Source organism: Thunnus maccoyii, chromosome 1 (assembly GCF_910596095.1).
Source record: "Thunnus maccoyii chromosome 1, fThuMac1.1, whole genome shotgun sequence".
Taxonomy (NCBI): domain Eukaryota; kingdom Metazoa; phylum Chordata; class Actinopteri; order Scombriformes; family Scombridae; genus Thunnus; species Thunnus maccoyii.
This window is the reverse complement of record NC_056533.1, coordinates 26,154,293-26,181,247: the sequence shown is the minus strand read 5'-3', so window position 1 is coordinate 26,181,247 and position 26,955 is coordinate 26,154,293. Positions and strand designations below refer to the sequence as shown.

The window sequence follows — 26,955 nt, the reverse complement described above, 5'->3', positions numbered from 1 at the left end:
CCTGTCAACTGACTTACATGGTACAATTAAAACGAGTTGACTAACAGTGTATTCTATGTACTGTGTATTCTGTACCTGTATTTTTATGCATTGGTACATTAAAAACAAGATGCTTGATTAATGAAATGTTCTTTGAGACCAGTTACAAGTTAGAGAACAGAGGATAAGAGCTCTGCAGGGAAAAACATCAAATAAAAGAAGAATAAAGTATATAATAAATATTACATTCTTACAGACTGGAATGAAGAAAAGCAACCTCATGCTCAAAATGTGTCTGAAAAAAACAGATTTGAACACAATTCATTGAGAGAGGTCCTTATATCCTCTGTCATACAACAATCTCAAAGGCGACAGAGAGCTTTCATATTTATAAAACATTTTCTGAATTGAGCGTAGTAAATTCAGTCTTGATATATGATAGGTTCACAGTTTTGCAGGTCTGTCTTTAAACAACAGTCAGGCGCCCAAATGAACATTAAAATGGGTTTTTCTTGCCATCATCAGTCCTCTTGTTCATACTGATCATTAGAAGATCCCTTCATAAAGCACTTACAATATAAGTGACGGGGGACAAAATCCACTGATTGCAACAGCTTTTGCCATATACACATTATAAAAATGCCATACTTGAGTCACATGATGACAACTGAGCCATCACCATGAAAACAGAGGGACCTTGAGGGGTTTTTTGTTTTTTTTTCTTTTTGGTCAAATTCCCTGACTTGCTCATGGTATAGAAATAACACGTACAAATGATTGTGGCTCAGCTGTTTTGAGTAACTTCACCTGCACAGCTTTCATCATGTCCTTTTTTTGTTGTTGCTGGCAGTAACAGCGAGTCTAAGTTAATTCAGGAATGATTTGCCTAAAAATCTGGTGATATCAAGGCTTTTTCCGGTACACTACTCTCGGTAAAGTGCGACTTCAAATGAACTTTTGACAGTGTTCATTATATTTCACTGAGATTTAAGAAAAACTTGGATGATCGTAGCTATAAGAAATGTAAATCTTTTTGATAGAAAACCAGTCTCTTGTTTTTAGCATGAATGATTGTCCTCTAGCACAAAGATTTAATATAATTATGGTTTTCTGTGGACAAAAAGTACTGAGAGTGTCTGTGCATAATTCATTTATGATGACTAATTTGATATTTTCTGCTCCCCAGAACAATTTGTGCGACTGTTCTGTTTTGTGCATTACTAAACTTCTTAGACAGATGGGTCAAACTCAGCTCAGCTCACTTTAGACCCGTGTTGTCTTGAGAAACCGGATAAGATTCAACACCAGTTTAAAAAAAACAAAAACACATACAACTTAATTAAAGCAACAGTTTTGTCTTTATAGTTCAAACATGTAATACATATTCAAATAGGCATTTTTAATGTGGCTATGAACTTCACTCAGATAATACCTATCTTTGGGAAAAGTACAAGAGGTTACCTTTCCTACCAATCTCAGTACAAATCAGCTTTGTTTAACTAAAATAAAAGCAACACACAGTACACTCTATAAGAAGAAACGCAGCCCTTACTCTTACTATCCTTGAATGTTACAATGATCATCTATAAGCACTGAATACAAATGCAGACAATTAATATTAATCAGCGGATGATTTCATAAATACACAATAAAAATGTACTGCAAGTCAGTAAAGAACAAAGTCCATTGCCAGTCCTTGCTGACCTCAAGAAAGAGAAAGAAATTAAGACATGATGGGTCACTATCAGAGAGTGTAGTGATATTTTTCAATTAACATTTGCACCCCAAAAAAAAAACAAAAACAGGATGACAGTTAACTCTATAAAACGATTTATCAATTTCTGACTTACAGGCCTCTTTTATTGCACAGTCCAAGGGTGATAACTTTCAGCAAGTCCGCGGGCAACAACATCTATAATAAATCCATCATAAGACAAAGTTCCAGCTATTATTCTTCCACTTTACTGCAACAAAAACAACAGTGAAATGTAAATATTTCATGCTCTCACATTCAGGCAAACATTCGGTTTCTTCAACATTCATCTGCCACACTGTCCCGTCTTCTGATTTAACGTTACCATTTTCACATTTTCACTGATTTATATTCTTCCGTTACCACGGTTGCCACATCTGAATGAGCAAGTGGAGTTTCTGGATTCTGTTTTTTTTTTTTTTTTTTTACATGCAACACATAGATACAAACAAAGAATGAACACCGCCATTAATTTAAGTTGGACAAAATTGTTGTCGGCTGGCCAATAGTTTCCGTTATGATAGCCTGAGAATATTATTGCAGTATGTACAGTATTGGTCATAATTGTGCAGCCCTGTTCTAGCTTTTTAACCCATAATTCTTAATTGTTTTTATATAAATATACAGTTGAGCAAATTCCATATACATAACTGAAGAGCTCCTGATAATAGAAAATGTGAACACATCTTTTTAAAGTAAACTATTGTCTGGGAGGAATATTAGCATGGTTGAACGATTGTGCTTTTGGGAGATTATTTTAGTTACGACAACACTGATTTAATTTCTAAAAACATCCACAGTTTGTATTAATATTAAAAAAAAAAGAACAAAAAGCTAGCTCGCCGACAAGTCTAACTTATAGGACTGACAGATTTACTGACCACTGTAAAAATGAATCAAGGTTTTGCTGCAACATTTCATGCCCTAAAGACATTACGGATAAACTTGTGATCCTCAATTGAGTAAAAGTGCACCAGTAAGATTTAGTAAATGTACAGATATATATATTCGTAAACTAAAATTTCTCCCTCCCATTTGTTTTGTCATATGACATATTTGATATTTACAATTACAATAGGAACAAGGGTCTGGCAATGCAGAAATGTAGTTATTGTATACTACAAACAAAAATATCAAGCATCACTCTTTATATATATATATATATTTATATATATATATTATATATACAGTATATACAGACTAATATGATTATGGCAAAAATCACTGTAGAGCATCGCCTTCACAAATGGCTGTCTTTGCCGTGTCCTTACCAAATCAGAGGACAGAGAAAGAGACAACTCCTTTCTTCTAAATAAGATGCAGCGACTCTGCAACGCTTTCTAAAACACATTCAAAGACATCAAACAGAGACTCAATGATAGACTACAGGAGTAGATGACACGCGGAAACCAAAACCAAATGAAACCGCATGTATTAAACATGTAATCCTATCCAACCATAGTCACATGATCAAACTTCACACTTGACTGTCCCTTTATAATGAAACGTTTCTTCGTTTTTGGACAGTCACAACGTGTCGTTAGTCGGGCTGGAAAGTGAAATCTTTCGTGACAGTTTAAGTTGGGAGAATTTTAACTGCATAATCAACAAAATAGGGATGGGGAACTAATGGGGAATTTTCCATTAAATGTGAAGATTATTACCTAAACCACCAAACTGTGTGAGCTCAGACTTTTTGTACGTGGTGTGGTGATGACAAACTGTTAACTGTAGCTTAAATTAAAGTTCCTGATTTCTATGCAAAGGATTTGTATTAATGCCGGCTCATGATGTGGCAATATCTTCACACTTCTGACTGAATTTTAAAAGTAAAAGTAAATACAGGATGTGTACACGAAACAATTTCCCCTTCATTCCCAATAATTCCCAGACATTCCTGTTAATTCCCATGGAAACCTGAATTCTCCAGAAACACTACACATTACCGATCTGCAGGTTCTTAACAAATTGCTCAAAGAACAAGGTGCTTAACGTCATTAGACAATGAGACAAATAAATTTAGATATAAATATGCATATAAATATAAAAATCATATACAGTACATGAAACGGCAGAGTTGAAATCAATGTTACGTGTTTTTTTTTTTTTTAAACAAATATCATGTTTCATCAGATCGAAACTCAAAGACATGTAATGTTTTCACGTACTCGGAGAAGAACTATATATATGGTTCCTGGGAAAGATGAGCGGTGTCAAACACACACACACACATACACTCATACAAAAACCTGTATACAATTTGAATACACTCCTTTTCCCACAGCTCTACCAGGTAGGCATCATGTCAGGGAACCAGACGCGACCCAAATGCTTCGACACCTCCCAGTGGATGTCATCCAGCCCATAGCGGTGATCTGGAACCAGTACCTCCTCCATGATGGATAGCTGTGTCAGTCTGTCTCCGCACATCTTGACAAACTCCACGAAGGCGCTGCAGGACACTTCACACTCTCCCAAACCGATCGCCGACAGCTGCGTGCAGCGCTGGGCGATGCGGATCAGCTCTTCATCCAGTGGCCGCAGCCCGTTGGCGCACACAACCAGCTCCACCAGACGAGGGCAGGTGAGCCCGACACGGCCCAGCACGTCTTTACTGACAGAGCGGCCGAAGTACAGGTGCGTGACGGGGATTTCGTCGCGGAAGAAGGGGCCGAACTCGTTCTCGTAGAGAAAAAAGTACATGACCAGATTGAATTTAGGAGAGTGGCGCATCATGGCGTCCCAGCTGCTCTTTTTGATGGTGTGGAACTGCTGGCCTGGATTCTCGCTAACCACGTCGATGCGAAGGTGCTCGAGGTGAACGTGTTTCTCCGAGGAGAGGGCGATGAGAAGTTCATCACTCAGCAAATGGTAGTTGAGGGCCAGTTCTCTCAAGCCGTGGCACTGATCAGCCACACACAGGATGCCTGTGATCCAGAGGAAATGAATAAGAGAATATAGATCGACAGAGGCTATTTATATGGCTGAGCGACATTGACCACCACTGTTCTGTCTCCCTGTAGGTTCATTTTTGTTTTCATTGCCACATGTAAGAAAAAACTTGTCTGTCTTTTTCCTCGTCACTTCTGCCCAATTAAGTCCCTGACTGCTGATAATGTGCTTTTATATTCCCTTTACTTTCACCATTCCCTCTCAAATTTAGCACAAGTTAAAACTTCAGCACAGATGGAATCGATGTTGCAGGGACATACGAATTGTCATGAACCCTGTGCAATGTCAGCTAAAACTGCTCTAGATCTCTTAAACTCTAAACAATGATTAGTCAATATTAATTAATCGTTAACATCTCTAATATCTATAACCTTCTAGTTGTCAGTACCTGCAGGTGAAACATGCGGACAACTGCTCATTTTCAGAAGTTTGAGCGTGTCACTGTTATTGGCCACCAGGACTTTGAGGGAGGGGTCATCCACGGGCGTGTCATCAATCTTCAGGGAGGACAGGGATTTGGAGTTCACAAAAACCACCGTCAGTGCTGAGATGAAGTGAGACTGTTGAACAGAGCCAAAGAAAGACACGTTTAGTCATCCTTTTTCTTTGGCAGACATGGTTTAGTCTTTCAGGTAGCCCTGAGGCTAGTTTTACTTATCGAAACATCAAACAATTTGACATGCAGTGCTGATAAAGCTCAAGAACAAACAAAAGGCCCTGCTCATCAAAACATTACTCCACAGTGCCACTAGAAAAAAATCTTTTTCTATTTTATACTTATACTATACAAGTTGATTTTTGATTATTCACTATTTTTTTGTTGATTTGTCAACTTTAAAATGTACCGTAACTCAGTCACAGTTCTTCAAAAAACTAATCTAAGTGATCCATATCAAGACTGTTGTTTATGTCATGTGTTGATGTAAAATGTGTGTGCTAAGAAAAGCTCATGCCACCGCTGAAAATGAAACAGTAATCTAAAACTTGTGGTGCCAGTTGATTGTCAGGATGATAAACTGACAATGTTTTCTTTGCATGTGAAGATGCAAAGATGATGATTATCTTGCAGCAGTTTACCTTGGGCAGCTCCATGAAGCTGGGACGGGCGGTGGAGATGAGCCCCAACGTTTTCAAAGAACAGTTCACCAGCTGAGAGAGGATGTCGCAGGCTGCTTCTGCAGACTCTCGGCTACTGTCCACCTACAGTATGCAACACGGACAGAGAGAAAATTAAAATCACTTTATCCACCCAAACTCCTCCTCTCCTCTCCTCTCGCCCTTGCTGTCAGTTCATACCTTGAAGCTGACATACTGCAGGTGGTTGGAGTGCCTTTTGATTATCTGTTTGATAAGGTCCGGGTGTGTGGCCTTCAGGTAGGAGCTGGCTGGCTGGTTCAACTCAAACTCGAAGCACCGCCACAGCTCTGGCATGTGAAAAGCCTGGTTCCAGCCCCGGCACACCTGTGGCGACAGCAATAAAATCAACATCTGGGCCGAGTGATCTAACTCTCTCCGTAACAGTCCATATTTGGTTAATCTTAAGGAGCATTCTTAAGAACTAAATTAAGAAAAGACAACATAATAAAAGTTTTCCACACGGATAATATCCAGGAATGTGCAACAAACTGACCTGCTAGTAGAATATTTTCATTGCATAAAATTGAGCAAAATCTTAAACATTGAATATCATTTTGTAATAAAGAAATATTTTCCACATGATGGCTTGTGGTCAAAAAATTATTTTTGAATCCCTCGACAAGCTGACAAAGTATTACTCATTGGCCTTTAGGCAGGTCGTATTCACACTGGCACAAAGGTCAAGACTACAAGACTTGTTGGTATGAGTGCATGTTTGTGTGTTTATCCATCCCTAGATAAGTGTTAAGAGCTTTTTTTTTTACTGGATAAACAATATTTGAAAGCAAAATGAACTAAATTATTGGTTTAAAATTACATTATGTAATGAAAATTGTAATGATCTAATAATAAATAATACACCCATTACTTCTTTTGTTCAGTTTGGTTGAGCAGACTGTCACTTACACTCAGCATTGAACAATAATGATCCAGAGAAAAATAATCAGACAAACTAAAGCAGCCAGAAGCAAACAATGAACGAGCAGTGAATATCTGACTTTCCACTAAAAATCCAGTAAGAAAAGTCACGAGGCATGTCTCGAGAATTTACCTCTACACGTTTATACATACACACACACACACACACACACATACATACATATATATATATGTATAGAGCCATTTTAAACCTTTATTATAGTGACAGTGGAGAGATTGGACAGGAAACAAAGGACGGAAGGGGCGTGGGTGACATGTAACATGAGGTCAGAATCGAACTGCGGACATTGCAGTTATGTGGCTTGTGTTGTGTCTCAACCGGAGCGCACCCCTCTACATGTTTTACATGAGTTTTCCTGTCAGCTGAGAGGGTGGAACGAAGAAAAGAAGTGGCCAAAACATCATTAAACACTCCCACATTGTTTGACATTTATTCTGTTCATTATACTGTACTGCTTTAGATACATAATGCAAACTGAAAGCACAAAAACCACCAACTGATGTAAGCATTTCCTGAAGTGATTCATATCATCATTTTTTTGCAATTCATCAGTTTCAGACTTGAGTCATGTCTCTCAGTACTGTGTTTTTCCATTGTGGTTCTTATTTTGCAGCACATTTCTATCTTTAATCTTCGGTACTTTTTCGTTTGGTTTTTGAGACTTTTCTGGATTTGGAGCACATTTCGAATGACTGTGCAGTCATTTTAAAGACTGCGCTATACCTGCTGTATATAGTATGCATTATAGCCTGGAGTGCCCACTTCAGGCATTCCATGCTCATAATTCTCCATTAGAAAAATCTTGCATATATAAACCGAGTGGGCGGACGTTTAATGGTAGATTCACATCAGTGTTTTGTGTATGTAAAGAATCATAGACATGTGACACAAGTTGCTAGTTAGCCACAACAAATACTGTCTGGTTCTTGTCACATAGGTTCCACTAAGTGTACTGACAGATGGTTGGTTATTAAATGTGTACCTGAGAGGCGTAAGCCCTATCCAGCAGAGGCAGATACTGGAAGATGTGGAGCAGGATCTCCTGTGGCAGACACTCCCAGCGGACTCCCTCCCCCTCACAATCTTTCTCCCTGCTCTGCTTGCGGGGCCGTTTAAGAGTCTGCTGAGTCCCACTGCTGGTGCCACCTCCGTCCTCCTGCTCATTCCCTTGGAGACTTCGTTTCATCCTGGGTACACAGAAGAGGAGTTTACAAAATCCAGATTGATGGGCCGGATTAACATTAAGGGGAAAGAAACACTTGATTTATTCATGCATGGCAGACTAAATGTCATCCCATTGTAAAGCTCCGACTATAATTGCATACTCAATACCTAATCATAATCAAGAATGAGTAAACACAATGTTGTTATCAGAGTTAACACAACAATTCAATTGAATTAGTCATTTTAAATGGATTTTGCATCAATGTGATGAAGTTCCTTGATTTGTCGTGTTTTCATTCACTTGATTAGACAGAAACAAACTTCCCTGTCTGGTTATTTTATCCATTAACTCTTTCTCAATTGATTTTCCACAAAATGTAGTACATCACGAAATATTCATTACTATCAAATGAAACTACATATAGCACGATACAGATTTCTATCCAAATCAGCCAGTTGTCTTTTTTAAATCTATAATGGTGAGATGCAGAGAAGTCAGTGCATGTTAATTTGAGAATGTCAGCTAAAAAAATGAGGGTTCCTGATTGATTTCCCACTACAATGCATGTAAGAAATTATACTGTGATACATTTTGCAAGATGGTTTTTGGATATTGTGATGTTTAGACCTGCAACAATTAATTGATTAGTTACCAACTATTAAATTAATCTTAAACTACTTTGATAATTGATTAATTGTGTTGAGTCAATTTTTAAGGGGAAAAAAAGCCCAAATTCTGATTCCAGCTTCTCAAATGTGAAAATTTCTTTTGTCTTCTACGATACTTAACTGAATATATTTGGATTGTGGACAAAACAAGACATTTGAAGAGGTCAACTAGGGCTCTGGGGAACAATGATGGTCATTTTTCACCATTTTGTGACATTTTATGGACCAAACAACTAATCAATCAATCAATCAAGAAAGCAATCAGCAAATGAAACGATAATGAAAGTAATCGGTAGCTGCAGCCCTAGTGATGTTTATTGAATGGATATTACCCAGTTCTACCTGTTAGACCAGTGTTGAGTATCATGCAAACTCATTGCTCTGATTACCTTTGTTGCTATTTTATACTTTAGACTTTTATACTTTTATGTGCTTGTGTGTATTTATATAATTCCTTTACTTCATATTTCTGAAACTAAGTACATTCTTAGTAATCTTATATTTTTAGTTGTTAAGTTTGTTTATCCAGGTTATTCTGCAAGTGCACTGGTTTTTCATTCCAATGTATGCGAGTACTGAGAAATGACAATAAAAGAAATCTTGAATCTTAGCCAATTAAACTGTACAGGCGAGTTATTTCCTTTTTGATAGGTGTCAACAAAGGCCAGCTGTGTTACAGTGTCTCCACTATGTCTGCTCACCTCAGCTGAGAATGAAAACATTGTACAAGCAGGACACACCTCCCTCTGCTACAACCAAAACCTGCGTCTGATGTTCAATTCATGAGCTCATAGTTAGCTTTTGCTCATCGAAACCGAATATACACATTACATTTTCACATTTTGGTATAACATGAATTATTAGTATACAACACAAACAAGCCGAACCAGCCAAGACTTGGCAAGATTTAGCTAACGTTAGCTTAACCGAACGTTAACTTGCCTACCTACCAAGTTCTAGTTTATGTAAAGTAACAATGGAAAATAGCTGAGTTAACTAAATGCTAGGTTTAGATTATTGGTAATTGCCGATTTCCGTCCTCCTCTTACCTGGCTTTCGCCTCCGTCGGCTGTTTGTCAGAAAAGGCGACTAATCAACGTCAACCGGGACCGACACAAGAAAACTGCGTTCGGGCTGGCCGACCGATCAAACACATCGGACCATAGGACAGCACAAATGAGTCGAAGAGGTTGGCGAATATTGACGAGAGGCGTCCGAATCAAGATTCTCAGGAGTGTTTTCGTTTCCGAGCGCTTGACCTAGTTTCGTTCCCAACTCTGCCTCAGTAGTTTGTCGGCTCAGCTAAAGATGGCGTTTGTGTTGTTGTGTCAGCCGGTCCTGCAGTTACAGTTAACCGTCAGCAGGGGGAGGCGGTTCACTCAACTGGAAGGATCCCCCATAACGTTTGTTTTAAAGGACCAGTGTGTTGCATTTAGCGGATCGATTGGCAGAAATGGAACATAATGTTCATATTTATGTTTTAATTAGTATATAATCACATGAAAATAAAAACCGTGGTGTTTTTGTTACCTTGGAATGATCCCTTTATATAGCTATATAGGGAGCGGGTCCATTTCCACAAAACCCACCATGATGCGCTGTTATTTTTCTACGGTAGCCGAGAAGGGACAAACCAAACGCCGGCTCTAGAGAGAGCCTTTCGAGTTTTTCGCGAGTTTAGCGGCCACAGTAGGTTCTCCTGTACGCCACTACATCCTACATGCTGGTCATTTAAAGGACAGGTTCGCAATTTTTCAAGTCTGTCCTAAAACAACAGTCAGGTGCCCAAATGAACATTGAAATAGGTTTTTCTTGTTATAATCATTCCTTCTGTTCATACTAGCCATTAGAAGATCCCTTCATAATGCACTTACAGTGCAAGTGATGGGGAACAAAATCCAGTCCTCCTTCTGTGCAAAAATGTAAAAAAAAATGTAAGTTGATCTGAAGCAAATATGAAGCTTCAGCTTTCCAAATGAGTCAGATCAAGTAGATGTCTTTCAACGTTACTGTCTTTTTACACAAACACAAAGAGGGAATTTGATGCTTAAAAAGACTGTAAATGTGGCAGTATCAACTTGATATGACTAACTCAGAGTGCTGAAGCCTTGTATAGCTTCATATAAAATTTTAAATGTATTTTTGCACAAAATGACTGTGTGGACACATGGTGGATTTTGGCCTCCATCACTTACATTTAAAGCCCATTTGAAGGGGATCTTTTAATATCCAGTATGAACAGGAGGAATGATTACAGTGAGGAAAACCTCTTTCAGTGGTCATATGGTCACCTGACTGTTGTTTTAAGACAGACTTCAACAGTTGCATAAACCTCAGTTCAAATCACACAATTATTTACTTATAATTCAACTAAATATTAGGCAAAAGCCCTGCAGTCTTGTATAACATGCATACAAATGTACAAAGTACATTATGCAGATAGATGTAAATACTTTTACAATGAAGCAATCTCTCTGTCTTATTAAAGAAAGTTACAAAATATTTAATGTCAAGTAAAGGTTTACTGTTTGTGAACTTCAGCCCTCTTTATCTGGAAGATAAAATTCTTGTGTTGTTGCTTTATATAGTCTTTCTTTCTGGTTTCATCTCAGATAGAATGACTGAAAAAACCCACATATCTCTCCATAATAATAATGTGCTTGGGCCATTCATTCATTATCTGAATATGAAGATAAACTGGGCCAGATTAACACATTTTTACAGTCTCAGGTGAGATTTTGTTCATTCTCTTCTCATCACCTCACATTGAACATGTTCTAATAATTTGTTGGAGTTTGCCCTGTGTCTGTAGGCATAGAAAGGCATTGTATACTGTCATAATGACAGTACTAAGGGCAGGTCCAAGGGGGTCAAAGCTTTCTGTTTTTTATTAAGCTTCGTCAATAGGATGAAACAGCATCTCTCTGGATTGCAATGTGTCAGTCAGTTTTTTGTGGCAACAGCGTGTGTTGCGCTCGACCACAGGGAAGCCAGGAGAAGTTGGCATTAAAAAATATCAAACAGATGTAGCCGCTGCAGTGGTGGATGAAGCATTCACAACCTTTACTTAAGTGAAAGTGCATTCAAAAAGTTTCTTAAGAAAAAAATGTTAGAAAAAAAATTCTGAAAAGTAAAATAACTCATTAACTCAGTTACTGATAACTGTATTAACATTAGATCACATTTTTGATGTTGTAGCTTTGAATGTAGTGAACATTTTAACTACTTTATACACATTTGAGTATGAAAATGCATCATATCTTATAATCTCAACAAAGGTTTTGTGTACAGTATAAAATATTAACATGCATAGTAACCAGTAATTCAACTGTCAGATAAGTAAAAAATACAATATATCTCACTGAAATGTAGTGGAGTTTAAGTATAAACTAACATAAAATGTGAATACTCCAGTGAAGTACAAATACCTTTAAACATTTATTTAAATAAGGTCGTTTCCACCACTGGAACAGCGCTCCTGCCAAATTAGCATGTTAGCAGCATTATTTAAGTAATTATTTGAAACTGAACTGAGAAACAACTGAGAAAGGTCGCTGTTTGTCTTGTGCCACTAATGACAGCTGTCATGCTTTTGTACTGTACTACTATAAGACTACTTAAGTACCATGGAGAAGAGCCTGGAATATACCCATTTTTTTTAAATTGTTGGCAGTCAAGACACTTGTTGAGCCATGTAGTAGCCTTAGTTTGGTACTTTTTGTGGTATTTAACCAAAATAAGTACCTAATGAGTTGACATTCATGTCCCTATCAACAGTGACATTTCACTTTCTTTGTATAGCACAATACATACATATGTACAACACATACTGGGGGCAGGCAGAGTCCAGCAGATCTGGGCTAAAAATAGACTGCTACATGCCAGGTGTGTCACTCAGGACAAATCGAGAGCTGTGGTCTCACACAGGTAGTGTCGTTTGCCACCACAAATAATGTCATCCCAGGAATTTAACCAGTTCTCCTCTGTGGTGCTTCTCGGTGGCACAATGGCAACACAGTCCTGCCCCGCCATGCTTTTGTCCCACCAGGCCATGGCGTTGTTTGGCTCCAGAGGCCTCCAGTAAATTAAATCTGGGTGGGGTCTTTTGCCATTGACCCAGAGGTGGGTGCCCTCCTTCACCATGTCCTGCAACCCGATCCACGCCGAATGGAATGCTTCTTGAGGATGCTGCTGTACAAACTGAAAAGTCATGGTGGTCAAGAACACCTGGTCATCTTCACTCAGAACAACAGCCAGGTCACCCCCGACTTTTATACACTCCCTGCGAGCATTTTCCCACTTCATCGTTTTACTGGACAAGAAGAAGCAACGTGAAGCGTGCTCGACCCAACCAGGCAGGCAGCGTGAGCACTCCAGTGTGTTCCTGTTGCAGAAATTCCAGAGGAAGGTCAGTTTGTCAGAGAAAAGGATTGAACGCTGGTGTTGATTATCTGCTTTCAGCTGCATAGAGGTTTGCTGTTCATTGTCCAACAGCAAGCTCAACCGTTTATTTTCTGCAGATGCCAGGGCGATGTTGCGCAGTGAGTCATTCAGCAGCACATTCAGGTGTCTTTTCTCCTCTTCTACAAGGTTCCACTTTTGCAGGGTTGAATCCAGAAGCACATTCAGTTCTTTACACTTCGCTTGCAACTGGGTTTTTTCGTGTGACGTATTCTTTGAGAGCTGGCTCAGCCGTGTTTTTTCAGCTGACATTAGGGTGAAGTTGTACATTGTTGCATTTAGCAGCCGTGTCAGTCGGTGGTTCTCATTTCCCAGGAAGATGAAGTTTTCATAAGTGGAGTTCAGAAGTTGCTTCAGCTCATTTTTTTCTATTTGCAGCTGCTTGGAGGTTTGCTGTTCATCATCTAACAGCAAGTTCAAACGTTCATTTTCTGCAGACCCCAGGGCGATGTTGCGCAGTGAGTCGTTCAGCAGCACATTCAGGTGTCTTTTCTCCTCTTCTACAAGGTTCCACTTTTGCAGGGTTGAATCCAGAAGCACATTCAGTTCTTTACACTTCGCTTGCAACTGGGTTTTTTCGTGTGACGTATTCTTTGAGAGCTGGCTCAGCCGTGTTTTTTCAGCTGACATTAGGGTGAAGTTGTACATTGTTGCATTTAGCAGCCGCGTCAGTCGGTGGTTCTCATTTCCCAGGAAGATGAAGTTTTCATAAGTGGAGTTCAGAAGTTGCTTCAGCTCATTTTTTTCTATTTGCAGCTGCTTGGAGGTTTGCTGTTCATCATCTAACAGCAAGTTCAAACGTTCATTTTCTGCAGACCCCAGGGCGATGTTGCGCAGTGAGTCGTTCAGCAGCACATTCAGGTGTCTTTTCTCCTCTTCTACAAGGTTCCAGTTTTGCAGGGTTGAATTCAGAAGCACATTCAGTTCTTTATTCTTCGCTTGCAACTGTGTTTTTTCATGCAATATATTCTTTGAAAGCAGGCTCAGCTGTGTTTTTTCAGCTGACAGCAAGGTGAAGTTGTACATTGTCGTATTTAGCAGCAGCGTCAGTCGGTGGTTCTCATTTCCCAGGAAGGTAGAGTTTTGATAAGTGGAGTTCAGAAGTTGCTTCAGCTCATTGTTTTTTATTTGCAGCTGCATAGAGTTTTGCTGTTCATCATCTAACAGCAAGTTCAAACGTTCATTTTCTGCAGACCCCAAGGTGTTGATGCGCAGCAAGTCGTTCAGACGCACGTTCAGTTGTCTGTTCTCCTCTTTTTCAAGGGTCCAGTTTTGCAGGGTTGAATTTAGAAGCACATTCAGTACTTTGCTCTCCATCTGCAACTGTGTTTTTTCACGTGTTGTATTCTTCAAGAGTAGGCTCAGCTGTGTTTTTTCAGCTGACAGCAAGGTGAAGTTGTACAGTGTTGCATTTAGCAGCCGCGTCAGTCGGTGGTTCTCATTTCCCAGGAAGGTGAAGTTTTCATAAGTGGAGTTCAGAAGTTGCTTCAGCTCATTTCTTTCTGTTTGCAGTTGCATAGAGGTTTGCTGTTCATCATCTAATAGCAAGTTCAACCGTTCATTTTCTGCAGACCCCAGGGTGATGTTGCGTAGCGACTCGTTCAGCAGCACGTTCAGTTGTCTTTTCTCCTCTTCTACAAGGGTCCACTTTTGCAGGGTTGAATTCAGAAGCACATTCAGTTCTTTACACCTCGCTTGCAACTGGGTTTTTTCATGCAATGTATTCTTTGAGAGCAGGCTTAGCCGTGTTTTTTCAGCTGACAGCAAGGTGAAGTTGTACATTGTTGCATTTAGCAGCCGCGTCAGTCGGTGGTTCTCATTTCCCAGGAAGATGAAGTTTTCATAAGTGGAGTTCAGAAGTTGCCTCAGCTTGTTTTTTTCTATTTGCATCTGCTTGGAGGTTTGCTGTTCATCATCTAACAGCAAGTTCAACCGTTCATTTTCTGCAGACCCCAGGGTGATGTTGCGCAGTGAGTCGTTCAGCAGCACATTCAGTTGTCTTTTCTCCTCCTCTACAAGGGTCCAGTTTTGCAGGGTTGAATTCAGAAGCACATTCAGTTCTTTACACTTCGCTTGCAACTGTGTTTTTTCATGCAATGTATTCTTCGAGAGCAGGCTCAGCTGTGTTTTTTCAGCTGACAGCAAGGTGAAGTTGTACATTGTGGCATTTAGCAGCAGCATCAGTCGGTGGTTCTCATTTCCCAGGAAGGTGCAGTTTTGATAAGTGGAGTTCAGAAGTTGCTTCAGCTCATTGTTTCTTATTTGCAACTGCATAGAGGTTTGCTGCTCATCATCTAACAGCAAGTTCAAACGTTCATTTTCTGCAGACCCCAGAGTGATGTTGCGCAGTAAGTCGTTCAGGCGTACGTTCAGTTGTCTGTTCTCCTCTTCAGCAAGGGTCCAGTTTTGCAGGGTTGAATTTGGAAGTACATTTAGCTCTTTACATTCTACCTGCAACTGTGTTTTTTTGCGTGTTGTATTCTTCAAGAGCAGGCTCAGCCGTGTTTTTTCAGCTGACAGCAGGGTGAAGTTGTTCAGTGTTGCATTTAGCAGCAGCTTCAGTCGGTGATTCTCATTTCCCAGGAAGGTGCAGTTTTGATAAGTGGAGTTCAGAAGTTGCTTCAGCTTGTTTTTTTCTATTTGCAGCTGCTTGGAGGTTTGCTGTTCATCATCTAACAGCAAGTTCAACCGTTCATTTTCTGCAGACCCCAGGGTGATGTTGCGCAGTGAGTCGTTCAGCAGCACATTCAGTTGTCTTTTCTCCTCTTCTACAAGGGTCCAGTTTTGCAGGGTTGAATTCAGAAGCACATTCAGTTCTTTACACTTCGCTTGCAACTGTGTTTTTTCATGCAATGTATTCTTCGAGAGCAGGCTCAGCTGTGTTTTTTCAGCTGTCAGCAAGGTGAAGTTGTACAATGTGGCATTTAGCAGCAGCGTCAGTCGGTGGTTCTCATTTCCCAGGAAGGTGCAGTTTTCATAAGTGGAGTTCAGAAGTTGCTTCAGCTTGTTTTTTTCTATTTGCAGCTGCTTGGAGGTTTGCTGTTCATCATCTAACAGCAAGTTCAACCGTTCATTTTCTGCAGACCCCAGGGTGATGTTGTGCAGTAAGTCGTTCAGGCGTACGTTCAGTTGTCTGTTCTTTTCTACAAGGGTCCAGTTTTGTAGGCTTGAATTTAGAAGCACATTCACTTCTTTGCTCTCCATCTGCAACTGTGTTTTTTCACGCGTTGTATTCTTCAAGAGTAGGCTCAGCTGTGTTTTTTCAGCTGTCAGCAAGGTGAAATTGTACAGTGTTGCATTTAGCAGCAGCGTCAGTCGGTGGTTCTCATTTCCCAGGAAGGTGCAGTTGTCATAAGTGGAGTTCAGAAGTTGCTTCAGCTCATTTCTTTCTATTTGCAGCTGCATAGAGGTTTGCTGTACATCATCTAACAGCAAGTTCAACCGTTCATTTTCTGCAGACCACAGGGTTATGATGCCCATCAAGTCGTTAAGACGTACGTTCAGTTGTCTGTTCTCCTCTTCTATAAGGGTCCAGTTTTGCAGGGTTGAGTTTGGAAGCAAATTCAGCTCTTCACACTCTACTTGCAACTGTGTTTTTTCATTCAGTGTGTTCTTCAAGAGCAGGCTTAGCTGTGTTTTTTCAGCTGTCAGCAAGGTGAAGTTGTTCATTGTGGCATTTAGCAGCAGTGTCAGTTGGTGGTTCTCATTTCCCAGGAGGGTGCACATTTGATAAGTGGAGCTCAGAAGTTGCTTCAGCTCATTGTTTTCTGTTTGCTGCTGCTTGGAGGTTTGATGTTCATTGTCCAACAGCAAGCTTAACCGTTTATTTTCTGCAGATGCCAGGGTGATGATGCGCAGCGATTCGTTCAGTAGCACGTTCAGATGTGTGTCCTCACCTACAAGGGTCCAGTTTTGCAGAGTTGAATTTAGAAGCACAATCAGCTCTTTGCTCTCTACTTGCAACTGTGTTTTTTCGTGCGATTTATTCCTCGAGAGCAGGCTCAGCTGTGTCCTTTCAGCTGACAGCAAGGTGAGGTTGTACAGTGTGGCATTTAGCAGCAGCGTCAGTCGGTGCTTCTCATTTCCCAGGAAGGTGCAGTTTTCATAAGTTGAGCTCAGACGTTGCTTCAGCTCATTGTTTTCAACTTGCAGCTGCATAGAGGTTTGCTGTTCATCATCTAACAGCAAGTTCAACCGTTCATTTTCTGCAGACCCCAGGGTGATGTTGCGCAGCAAGTCGTTCTGATGCACTTTCAGTTGTCTGTTTTCCTCTTCTACAAGGGTACAGTTTTGCAGGGTTGAATTTGGAAGCACATTCAGCTCTTTACACTCTACTTGCAACTGTGTTTTTTCATTCAGTGTGTTCTTCAAGAGCATGCTCAGCTGTGTTTTCTCAGCTGTCAGCATGTTGAAGTTGTACCGTGTAGCATTTAACAGCAGCGTCAGTTGGTGGTTCTCATTTCCCAGGAGGGTGCACATTTGATAAGTGGAGCTCAGAAGTTGCTTCAGCTCATTGTTTTCTGTTTGCTGCTGCTTGGAGGTTTGATGTTCATTGTCCAACAGCAAGCTTAACCGTTTATTTTCTGCAGATGCCAGGGTGATGATGCGCAGCGACTCGTTCAGCAGCACGTTCAGATGTGTGTCCTCACCTACAAGGGTCCAGTTTTGCAGAGTTGAATTTAGAAGCACAATCAGCTCTTTGTTCTCTACTTGCAACTGTGTTTTTTCATGTGATGTATTCCTCGAGAGCAGGCTCAGCTGTGTTTTTTCAGCTGACAGCAAGGTGAGGTTGTACATTGTGGCATTTAGCAGGAGCATCAGTCGGTGCTTCTCATTTCCCAGGAAGGTGAAGTTTTCATAAGTTGAGCTCAGACGTTGCTTCAGCTCACTGTTTTCAACTTGCAGCTGCATAGAGGTTTGCTGTTCATCATCTAACAGCAAGTTCAAACGTTCATTTTCTGCAGACCCCAGGGTGATGTTGCGCAGCAAGTCGTTCAGACGCTCGTTCAATTGTCTGTTCTCCTCTTCTACAAGGGTCCAATTTTGCAGGGTTGAATTTGGAAGCACATTCAGCTCTTTACACCCTACTTGCAACTGTGTTTTTTCATTCAGTGTGTTCTTCAAGAGTAGGCTCAGCTGTGTTTTTTCAGCTGTCAGCATGGTGAAGTTGTTCATTGTGGCATTTAGCAGCAGCATCAGTCGGTGGTTCTCATTTCCCAGGAAGGTAGAGTTTTGACAAGTGGAGTTCAGAATTTGATTCAGCTCACTGTTTTGTAATTGCAGCTGCTTGGAGGTTTGCTGTTCATCATCTAGCAGCAAGCTCAACCGTTTATTTTCTGCAGATGCCAGAGTGATGTTGCGTAGCGACTCGTTCAGCAGCACGTTCAGTTGTCTGTTCTTCTCTTCTGCAAGGTTCCAGTTTTGCAAGGTTGAATTCAGAAGCACATTCAGCTCTTTACTCTCCACCTGCAACTGTGTTTTTTCGTTCACTTTTTTCTTCAAGAGCATGCTCAGCTGTGTTTTCTCAGCTGTCAGCACGTTGAAGTTGTACCATGTAGCATTTAACAGCAGCGTCAGCTGGTGGTTCTCATTTCCCAGGAGGGTGCACATTTGATAAGTGGAGCTCAGAAGATGCTTCAGCTCATTGTTTTCTGTTTGCTGCTGCTTGGAGGTTTGATGTTCATTGTCCAACAGCGAGCTTAACCGTTTATTTTCTGTGGCTGCCAGAGTGATGATGCGCAGCGACTCGTTCAGCAGCATGTTCAGATGTGTGTCCTCACCTACAAGGGTCCAGTTTTGCAGAGTTGAATTTAGAAGCACAATCAGCTCTTTGCTCTCCACTTGCAACTGTGTTTTTTCGTGCGATGTATTCCTCGAGAGCAGGCTCAGCTGTGTTTTTTCAGCTGTCAGCAAGGTGAGGTTGTACATTGTGGCATTTAGCAGGAGCATCAGTCGGTGCTTCTCATTTCCCAGGAAGGTGACGTTTTCATAAGTTGAGCTCAGACGTTGCTTCAGCTCACTGTTTTCAACTTGCAGCTGCATAGAGGTTTGCTGTTCATCATCTAACAGCAAGTTCAAACGTTCATTTTCTGAAGACCCCAGGGTGATGATGCGCAGCAAGTCGTTCTGATGTACTTTCAGTTGTTTGTTTTCCTCTTCTACAAGGGTCCAGTTTTGCAGGGTTGAATTTGGAAGAAAATTCAGCTCTTTACACTCTACTTGCAACTGTGTTTTTTCATTCAGTGTGTTCTTCAAGAGCAGGCTCAGCTGTGTTTTTTCAGCTGTCAGCAAGGTGAAGTTGTTCATTGTGGCATTTAGCAGCAGCATCAGTCGGTGGTTCTCATTTCCCAGGAAGGTAGAGTTTTGACAAGTGGAGTTCAGAATTTGATTCAGCTCACTGTTTTGTAATTGCAGCTGCTTGGAGGTTTGCTGTTCATCATCTAGCAGCAAGCTCAACCGTTTATTTTCTGCAGATGCCAGAGTGATGTTGCGTAGCGACTCGTTCAGCAGCACGTTCAGTTGTCTGTTCTTCTCTTCTGCAAGGTTCCAGTTTTGCAAGGTTGAATTCAGAAGCACATTCAGCTCTTTACTCTCCACCTGCAACTGTGTTTTTTCGTTCACTTTTTTCTTCAAGAGCAGGCTTAGCTGTGTTTTCTCAGCTGTCAGCACGTTGAAGTTGTACCGTGTAGCATTTAACAGCAGCGTCAGTTGGTGGTTCTCATTTCCCAGGAGGGTGCACATTTGATAAGTGGAGCTCAGAAGTTGCTTCAGCTCATTGTTTTCTGTTTGCTGCTGCTTGGAGGTTTGATGTTCATTGTCCAACAGCGAGCTTAACCGTTTATTTTCTGTGGCTGCCAGGGTGATGATGCGCAGCGACTCGTTCAGCAGCATGTTCAGATGTGTGTCCTCATCTACAAGGGTCCAGTTTTGCAGAGTTGAATTTAGAAGCACAATCAGCTCTTTGCTCTCCACTTGCAACTGTGTTTTTTCGTGCGATGTATTCCTCGAGAGCAGGCTCAGCTGTGTTTTTTCAGCTGACAGCAAGGTGAGGTTGTACATTGTGGCATTTAGCAGGAGCATCAGTCGGTGCTTCTCATTTCCCAGGAAGGTGACGTTTTCATAAGTCGAGCTCAGACGTTGCTTCAGCTCATTGTTTTCAACTTGCAGCTGCATAGAGGTTTGCTGTTCATCATCTAACAGCAAGTTCAAACGTGCATTTTCTGCAGACTCCAGGGTGTTGATGCGCAGCAAGTCGTTCAGACGCACGTTCAATTTTCTGTTTTCCTCTTCTACAAGGGTCCAATTTTGCAGGCTTGAATTTGGAAGCACATTCAGCTCTTTACACCCTACTTGCAACTGTGTTTTTTCATTCAGTGTGTTCTTCAAGAGTAGGCTCAGCTGTGTTTTTTCAGCTGTCAGCAAGGTGAAGTTGTTCATTGTGGCATTTAGCAGCAGCATCAGTCGGTGGTTCTCATTTCCCAGGAAGGTAGAGTTTTGACAAGTGGAGTTCAGAAGTTGCTTCAGCTCACTGTTTTGTAATTGCAGCTGCTTGGAGGTTTGCTGTTCATCATCTAGCAGCAAGTTCAACCGTTTATTTTCTGCAGATGCCAGAGTGATGTTGCGTAGAGACTTGTTCAGCAGCACGTTCAGTTGTCTTTTCTCCTCTTTTACAAGGTTCCAGTTTTGCAGGGTTGAATTCAGAAGCACATTCAGCTCTTTACTCTCCACCTGCAACTGTGTTTTTTCGTTCACTTTTTTCTTCAAGAGCAGGCTCAGCTGTGTTTTCTCAGCTGTCAGCACGTTGAAGTTGTACCGTGTAGCATTTAACAGCAGCGTCAGTTGGTGGTTCTCATTTCCCAGGAGGGTGCACATTTGATAAGTGGAGCTCAGAAGTTGCTTCAGCTCATTGTTTTCTGTTTGCTGCTGCTTGGAGGTTTGATGTTCATTGTCCAACAGCAAGCTTAACCGTTTATTTTCTGTAGCTGCCAGGGTGATGATGCGCAGCGACTCATTCAGCAGCACGTTCAGATGTGTGTCCTCTTCTACAAGGGTCCAGTTTTGCAGGGTTGAATTTAGAAGCACAATCAGCTCTTTGCTCTCCACTTGCAACTGTGTTTTTTCGTGCGATGTATTTTTTGAGAGCAAGCTCAGCTGTGTTTTCTCAGCTGACAGCAAGGTGAGTTTGTACAGTGTGGCATTTAGCAGCAGTGCCACTTGGTGGTTCTCATTTCCCAGGAGTGGGCAGTTTTGATAAGTTGAGCTCAGAAGTTGCTTCAGCTCATTGTTTTTTATTTGCAGCTGCTTGGTGTTGTCCCATGCCATGAATATCTCCTCTCTCATGAGCTGTATTTCTGCTGTCAGACTTTGCTCTTTATTTATCTTGGTGAAGAGGAGGGCTGTCACAACACAAAAAAGCACCATCAAAACCACTATCAAAATAGCTTGCCAACTGGATCGCAGTCTCTTCATGCAGTTGTTTTGAGTCTCTCCTCTTCCTACTTCATCTTGAGCTTCGGTGGAAATTTTTGTTGGTTCCTCATCAGAGTTTTCACTTGCAAAACTAAGACAGAAAAAAAGAAAAGGGGTCAAGAAATGTCACCATAAACAAGAGGTTCTAAATACACGCTGTCAACATTTCAACAACAAAATATATGTTGTCTAAATCCATGTATCTTTCATTATCAGTTAAATACCAGGTAAGTCACCTGTGGCATCTGAATTACTTGCAGACAGGGTGGATAGTGTGCAAATACCACTCTAGTTGGGTACAGGTGCAGAAAAAAACAACATACAAAGGAATAGGACAGGTTATCTGTGACTTCTCCTTTTTCTTTGACACCTGAATTCCTCACCTACAGAACTGATGGGACTCAAACACTTTATACGGTACGTTTGACCATTATATTAGTTATTTAATCACCATACATAGCATTTACTGTACATGTTCTTTTATGAAATTAAGGTCATGTGTGAAATAATATCATATGGTTTTATACAAAAAGTACATTTCCATCCACTAAAATGTTTTCATATTTCACTTGGATTACATTGCATTTTATTGTCAGAGTTCTGTAAAATTTGTCTTGAGCAAAGAAAACTCGTGATTTTCTGTAACGTTACTCCCCTTCACATCTATACTGCTACGTTACATCAAACACTCAGATAGTTGGTTGGTACTATCACACTACATTCCCACCCAAACTACCTCAGCCTGCGGCAACAGTACATCCAAAAATACAAGAAAATATAATTTTTTAAATCATTTTAAAAACCACCAACGGTCAGCGCCAACTCCAAAACTCCCATATTACCTCACTTGAATCGCCTCAGTGTCATTCATGGCTGCTGTGTTACTGTGGTTTTCCTCTGGATTTTCTGTTTTTCCTAAAGTGCTGTCCATATTTTGTTTTTGTTTGTTTTTTTACGAGCTGCTACTTTAGACATAGACGGGTTTTAAAGCACAACCAAGACTGACCAAAGCAAGAAACTACGTTAGCTAACTTTTGGCACACAAACTCCTGTCTGATTGTCAACCCTCGGTTACCATGGCAACCCCTCTGCGTACTGGAGGTCACGTTGTTTATACGCTCGCGTTAGCTGCGTGGTGGAAATGCATCGTTTCTTCATCACATAATGGTACAGAAACTAGTGAAAATGGGAAAGTGAGAGATTTAGACCACATGTGGCATACTACGTATAGTCCATCCTCCGGTGCTGCTCCCTCCTACCGCTAATCCAGCGGAAAGGACTCCTCGGGAAAGGCGCTCAGCCTTGAGAAAGTGTCTAACCTCCGCAAAAATTCTGCAAAAAGGAGCTTTATTCACAGCTGGTGAGTAGTACTCTTGGCTTTAATGCGTTTTCACTAAAGATGAAACACTTGCATGCATATGTTGCTTGTTTGTGAAGATGCTAACTGTTGTGTGCCCACATGCCAAGTAACTTAACGTTAAGCTAACTAACTAGCTAGTTACATCACTAGCTTGTCAGTTACATTTACTCAAGTACTCTAGTCTACTTAAGTACAAATTTGAGCAGTGGTGGTAGAAGTATTCAGATCCTTTACTTGAGTAAAAGTACCAATACAGCAATGTAAAAATACTCAATTACAAGTAAAAGTCTGGTATGAAAAATCCTATCAAAGTAAAAGTACATAAGTATTAGCAGCAAAATGTACTTAAAGTATTAAAGTAAAAGTACTAGCCTATAACTTAATACCATAGTTACAATCAGCTCAGCCTTGACCAACTACAACAATAACAGTAATATATAATACTCAAAATTGCAGAATTAATAGCATTTTTTACATTTGGTACATTGTTGCTAATAATACTTAATATATATTTTTACTTCAGTGTCATTTTCAATGCAGAACTTTTACTTGTAATTGAGTATTTTTTTATATTGCAGTATTGAGACCTTTTTTTTCTTTTTTAAAAAAAGTAAAACACCTGAATGCTTCCTCCACCACCGAAAATCCCCCCGAACCCTCAATGTAAATGACGGGGGCCAAAATCCACAGGGTGTCCACACAGTCATTTTGTGCAAAAATGCATTCAAAAGCTATAGCTGTTGAATGTAGTGAACATTTTAACTACTTTATACACATTTGAGTATGAAAATGCATCATATCTTATAATCTCAACAAAGGTTTTGTGTACAGAATAAAATCTTAACATGCACAGTAACCAGTGACTCAACTGTCAGATAAGTAAAAAGTACAATATATCTCACTGAAATGTAGTGGAGTTTAAGTATAAAGTAACATAAAATGTGAATACTTAAGTGAAGTACAAATACCGTTAAAAACATTTATTTAAATAAGGTACTTTCCACCACTGGAACGGCGCTCCTGCCAAATTTTAGCACGTTAGCAGCATTATTTAAGTGAAACAACTGAGAAAGGTAGCTGTTTGTCTTGTGCCGCTCATGACAGCTGTCATGCTTTTGTACTGTACTACTATAAGACTACTGAAGCACCATGGAGAAGAGCCTGGAATATACCCATTTTTGAAATTGTTGGCAGGCAAGTCACTTGTTGAGCCATGTAGTAGCCTTAGTTTGGTACTTTTTGTGGTATTTAACCAAAATAAGTACCTAATGAGATGACATTCATGTCCCTATCAACAATGACATTTCACTTTCTTTGTATAGCACAATACATACATATGTACAACACATACTGGGGGCAGGCAGAGTCCAGCAGATCTGGGCTAAAAACAGACTGCTACATGCCATGTGTGTCACTCAGGACAAATCGAGAGCTGTGGTCTCACACAGGTAGTGCCGTTCGCCACCACAAATAATGTCATCCCAGGAGTTTAACCAGTTCTCCTCTGTGGTGCTGCTTGGCGGCACAATTACAACACAGTCCTGCCCTGCCATGCTGTTGTCCCACCAGGCCATAGCGTTGTTTGGCTCCAGAGGCCTCCAGTAAATTAAATCTGGGTGGGGAGTTTTGCCATTGACCCAGAGGTGGGTGCCCTCCTTCACCATGTCCTGCAACCCGATCCACGCCGAATGGAATTCTTCTTCAGGATGCTGCTGTGCGAACTGAAAAGTCAGGGTGGTCAAGAACACCTGGTCATCTTCACTCAGAACAACAGCCAGGTCACCCCCGATTTTTATACACTCCCTGCGAGCTTCTTCCCACTTCATCGTTTTATTGGACAAGAAGAAGCAGCGTGAAGCGTGCTCGACCCAGCCAGGCAGGCAGCGTGAGCACTCCAGTGTGTTCCTGTCGCAGAAATTCCAGAGGAAGGTCAGTTTGTCAGAGAAAAGGATTGAACGCTGGTGTTGATTGTCTGCTTTCAGCTGCATAGAGGTTTGCTGTTCATTGTCCAACAGCAAGCTCAACTGTTTATTTTCTGCAGATGCCAGGGTGATGTTGCGCAGTGAGTCGTTCAGCAGCACGTTCAGTTGTTTTTTCTCCTCTTCTACGACGTTCCACTTTTGCAGGGTTGAATCCAGAAGCACATTCAGTTCTTTACATTTTGCTTGCAACTGTGTTTTTTCATTCGATGTATTCTTCGAGAGCAGGCTCAGCTGTGTTTTTTCAGCTGACAGCAGGGTGAGGTCGTACATTGTGGCATTTAGAAGTAGCTTCAGTCGGTGGTTCTCATTTCCCAGGAGGGTGCACATTTGATAAGTGGAGCTCAGAATTTGCTTCAGCTCATTGTTTTCTGTTTGCTGCTGCTTGGAGGTTTGATGGTCATTGTCCAACAGCAAGCTTAACTGTTTATTTTCTGTAGCTGCCAGGGTGATGATGCGCAGCGACTCGTTCAGCAGCACGTTCAGTTGTGTGTCCTCTTCTACAAGGTTCCAGTTTTGCAGGGTTGAATTTAGAAGCACAATCAGCTCTTTGCTCTCCACTTGCAACTGTGTTTTTTCGTGCGATGTATTCTTTGAGAGCAAGCTCAGCTGTGTTTTCTCAGCTGACAGCGCGGTGAGTTTGTACAGTGTGGCATTTAGCAGCAGTGCCACTTGGTGGTTCTCATTTCCCAGGAAGGTGCAGTTTTGATAAGTTGAGCTCAGAAGTTGCTTCAGCTCATTCCTTTCTATTTGCAGCTGCTTGGTGTTGTTCCATGCCATGAATATCTCTTCTCTCATGAGCTGTATTTCTGCTGTCAGACTTTGCTCTTTATTTATCTTGGTGAAGAGGAGGGCCGTCACAACACAAAAAAGCACCATCAAAACCACTATCAAAATAGCTTGCCAACTGGATCGCAGTCTCTTCATGCAGTTGTTTTGAGTCTCTCCTCTTCCTACTTCATCTTGACCTTCTGTGGAAATTTTTGTTGGTTCCTCATCAGAGTTTTCACCTGCAAAACTAAGAGACAAAAAAAGAAAAGGGATCAAGAAATGTCACCATAAACAAGAGGTTCTAAATACACGCTGTCAACATTTCAACAACAAAATATATGTTGTCTAAATCCATGTATCTTTCATTATCAGTTAAATACCAGGCAAGTCACCTGTAGCATCTGAATTACTTGCAGACAGGGTGGATTGTGTGCAAATACCACTCTAGTTGGGTACAGGTGCAGAAAAAAAACAACATACAAAGGAATAGGACAGGTTATCTGTGACGTCTCCTTTTTCTTTGACACCTGAATTCCTCACCTACAGAACTGATGGGACTCAAACACTTTATACGGTACGTTTGACCATTATATTAGTTATTTAATCACCATACATAGCATTTACTGTACATGTTATGAAATTAAGGTCATGTGTGAAATAATATCATATGGTTTTATACAAAAAGTACATTTCCATCCACTAAAATGTTTTCATATTTCACTTGGATTACATTGCATTTTATTGTCAGAGTTAAAGTAAAATTTGTCTTGAGCAAAGAAAACTCGTGATTTTCTGTAACGTTACTCCCCTTCACATCTGTACTGCTACGTTACATCAAACACTCAGGTAGTTGGTTGGTACTATCACACGATATTCCCACCCAAACTACCTCGTCCTACGGTAACAGTACATCCAAAATACGAGAAAGAAAATATAAATTTTTTAAATCAAACATTTTAAAAACCACCAACGGTCAGCGCCAACTCCAAAACTCCCATATTACCTCACTTGAATCGCCTCAGTGTCATTCATGGCTGCTCTGTTACTGTGGTTTTCCTCTGGATTTTCTGTTTTTCCTCAAGTGTTGTCCTTGTTTTGTTTTTGTTTTTTACGAGCTGCTACTTAAAACATAGACGGGTTTTAAAGCACAACCAAGACTGGCCAAAGCAAGAAATTACGTTAGCTAACGTTTGGCACACAAACTCTTGAGTCTCAATCCCCGGTTACCATGGCAACCCCTCTGCGTACTGAATATCACGCGGCGAGGTCACGTAGTTCACACGTTAGCGTTATTTGCGTGGTGAAAATGCATCGTTTCTTC

At 40.8% G+C, this 26,955-nt stretch overlaps 3 protein-coding genes and 1 long non-coding RNA gene across 6 annotated transcripts; 1 reads left to right on the top strand and 3 right to left on the bottom strand.

The window, feature by feature from the left end:
- Positions 1–1,318: 1,318 nt before the first annotated feature.
- On the bottom strand, positions 1,319–10,349 carry LOC121902234 (F-box/LRR-repeat protein 3-like). Of its 2 annotated transcripts, none has more exons than XM_042419503.1 (6): positions 10,125–10,349; positions 7,744–7,948; positions 5,981–6,145; positions 5,762–5,884; positions 5,073–5,244; positions 1,319–4,659 (listed from the first exon to the last, which is right to left on the bottom strand). In XM_042419503.1, the coding sequence occupies exons 2-6, from the start codon at positions 7,945–7,947 to the stop codon at positions 4,019–4,021; spliced, it is 1,305 nt and encodes a 434-aa protein (XP_042275437.1). In that variant the 5' UTR covers position 7,948; positions 10,125–10,349; the 3' UTR covers positions 1,319–4,018. The 2 variants fall into 2 exon arrangements, with proteins under 2 accessions (XP_042275437.1, XP_042275429.1); XM_042419495.1 differs by lacking the exon at positions 10,125–10,349 and adding an exon at positions 9,644–10,053.
- Positions 10,350–10,885: 536 nt separating this feature from the next.
- LOC121897304 lies at positions 10,886–24,142 on the top strand. The gene is made up of 2 exons (XR_006096243.1): positions 10,886–12,144; positions 23,958–24,142. It is a non-coding gene; the product is annotated as an uncharacterized LOC121897304 (long non-coding RNA).
- LOC121894284 (cytadherence high molecular weight protein 2-like) lies at positions 12,009–22,876 on the bottom strand. 2 transcript variants are annotated; one of them, XM_042407862.1, is made up of 3 exons: positions 22,367–22,876; positions 16,152–21,615; positions 12,009–15,773 (listed from the first exon to the last, which is right to left on the bottom strand). In XM_042407862.1, exons 1-3 carry the CDS (start codon positions 22,453–22,455, stop codon positions 12,489–12,491), a joined length of 8,838 nt encoding a protein of 2,945 aa, XP_042263796.1. In that variant the 5' UTR covers positions 22,456–22,876; the 3' UTR covers positions 12,009–12,488. The 2 variants fall into 2 exon arrangements, with proteins under 2 accessions (XP_042263796.1, XP_042263104.1); XM_042407170.1 differs by having other exon boundaries at positions 12,009–21,615.
- Positions 23,787–26,876, bottom strand: LOC121896636 (C-type lectin domain family 10 member A-like). The gene is made up of 2 exons (XM_042410913.1): positions 26,638–26,876; positions 23,787–25,881 (listed from the first exon to the last, which is right to left on the bottom strand). Exons 1-2 carry the CDS (start codon positions 26,664–26,666, stop codon positions 24,300–24,302), a joined length of 1,611 nt encoding a protein of 536 aa, XP_042266847.1. The 5' UTR covers positions 26,667–26,876; the 3' UTR covers positions 23,787–24,299.
- Positions 26,877–26,955: the final 79 nt, after the last annotated feature.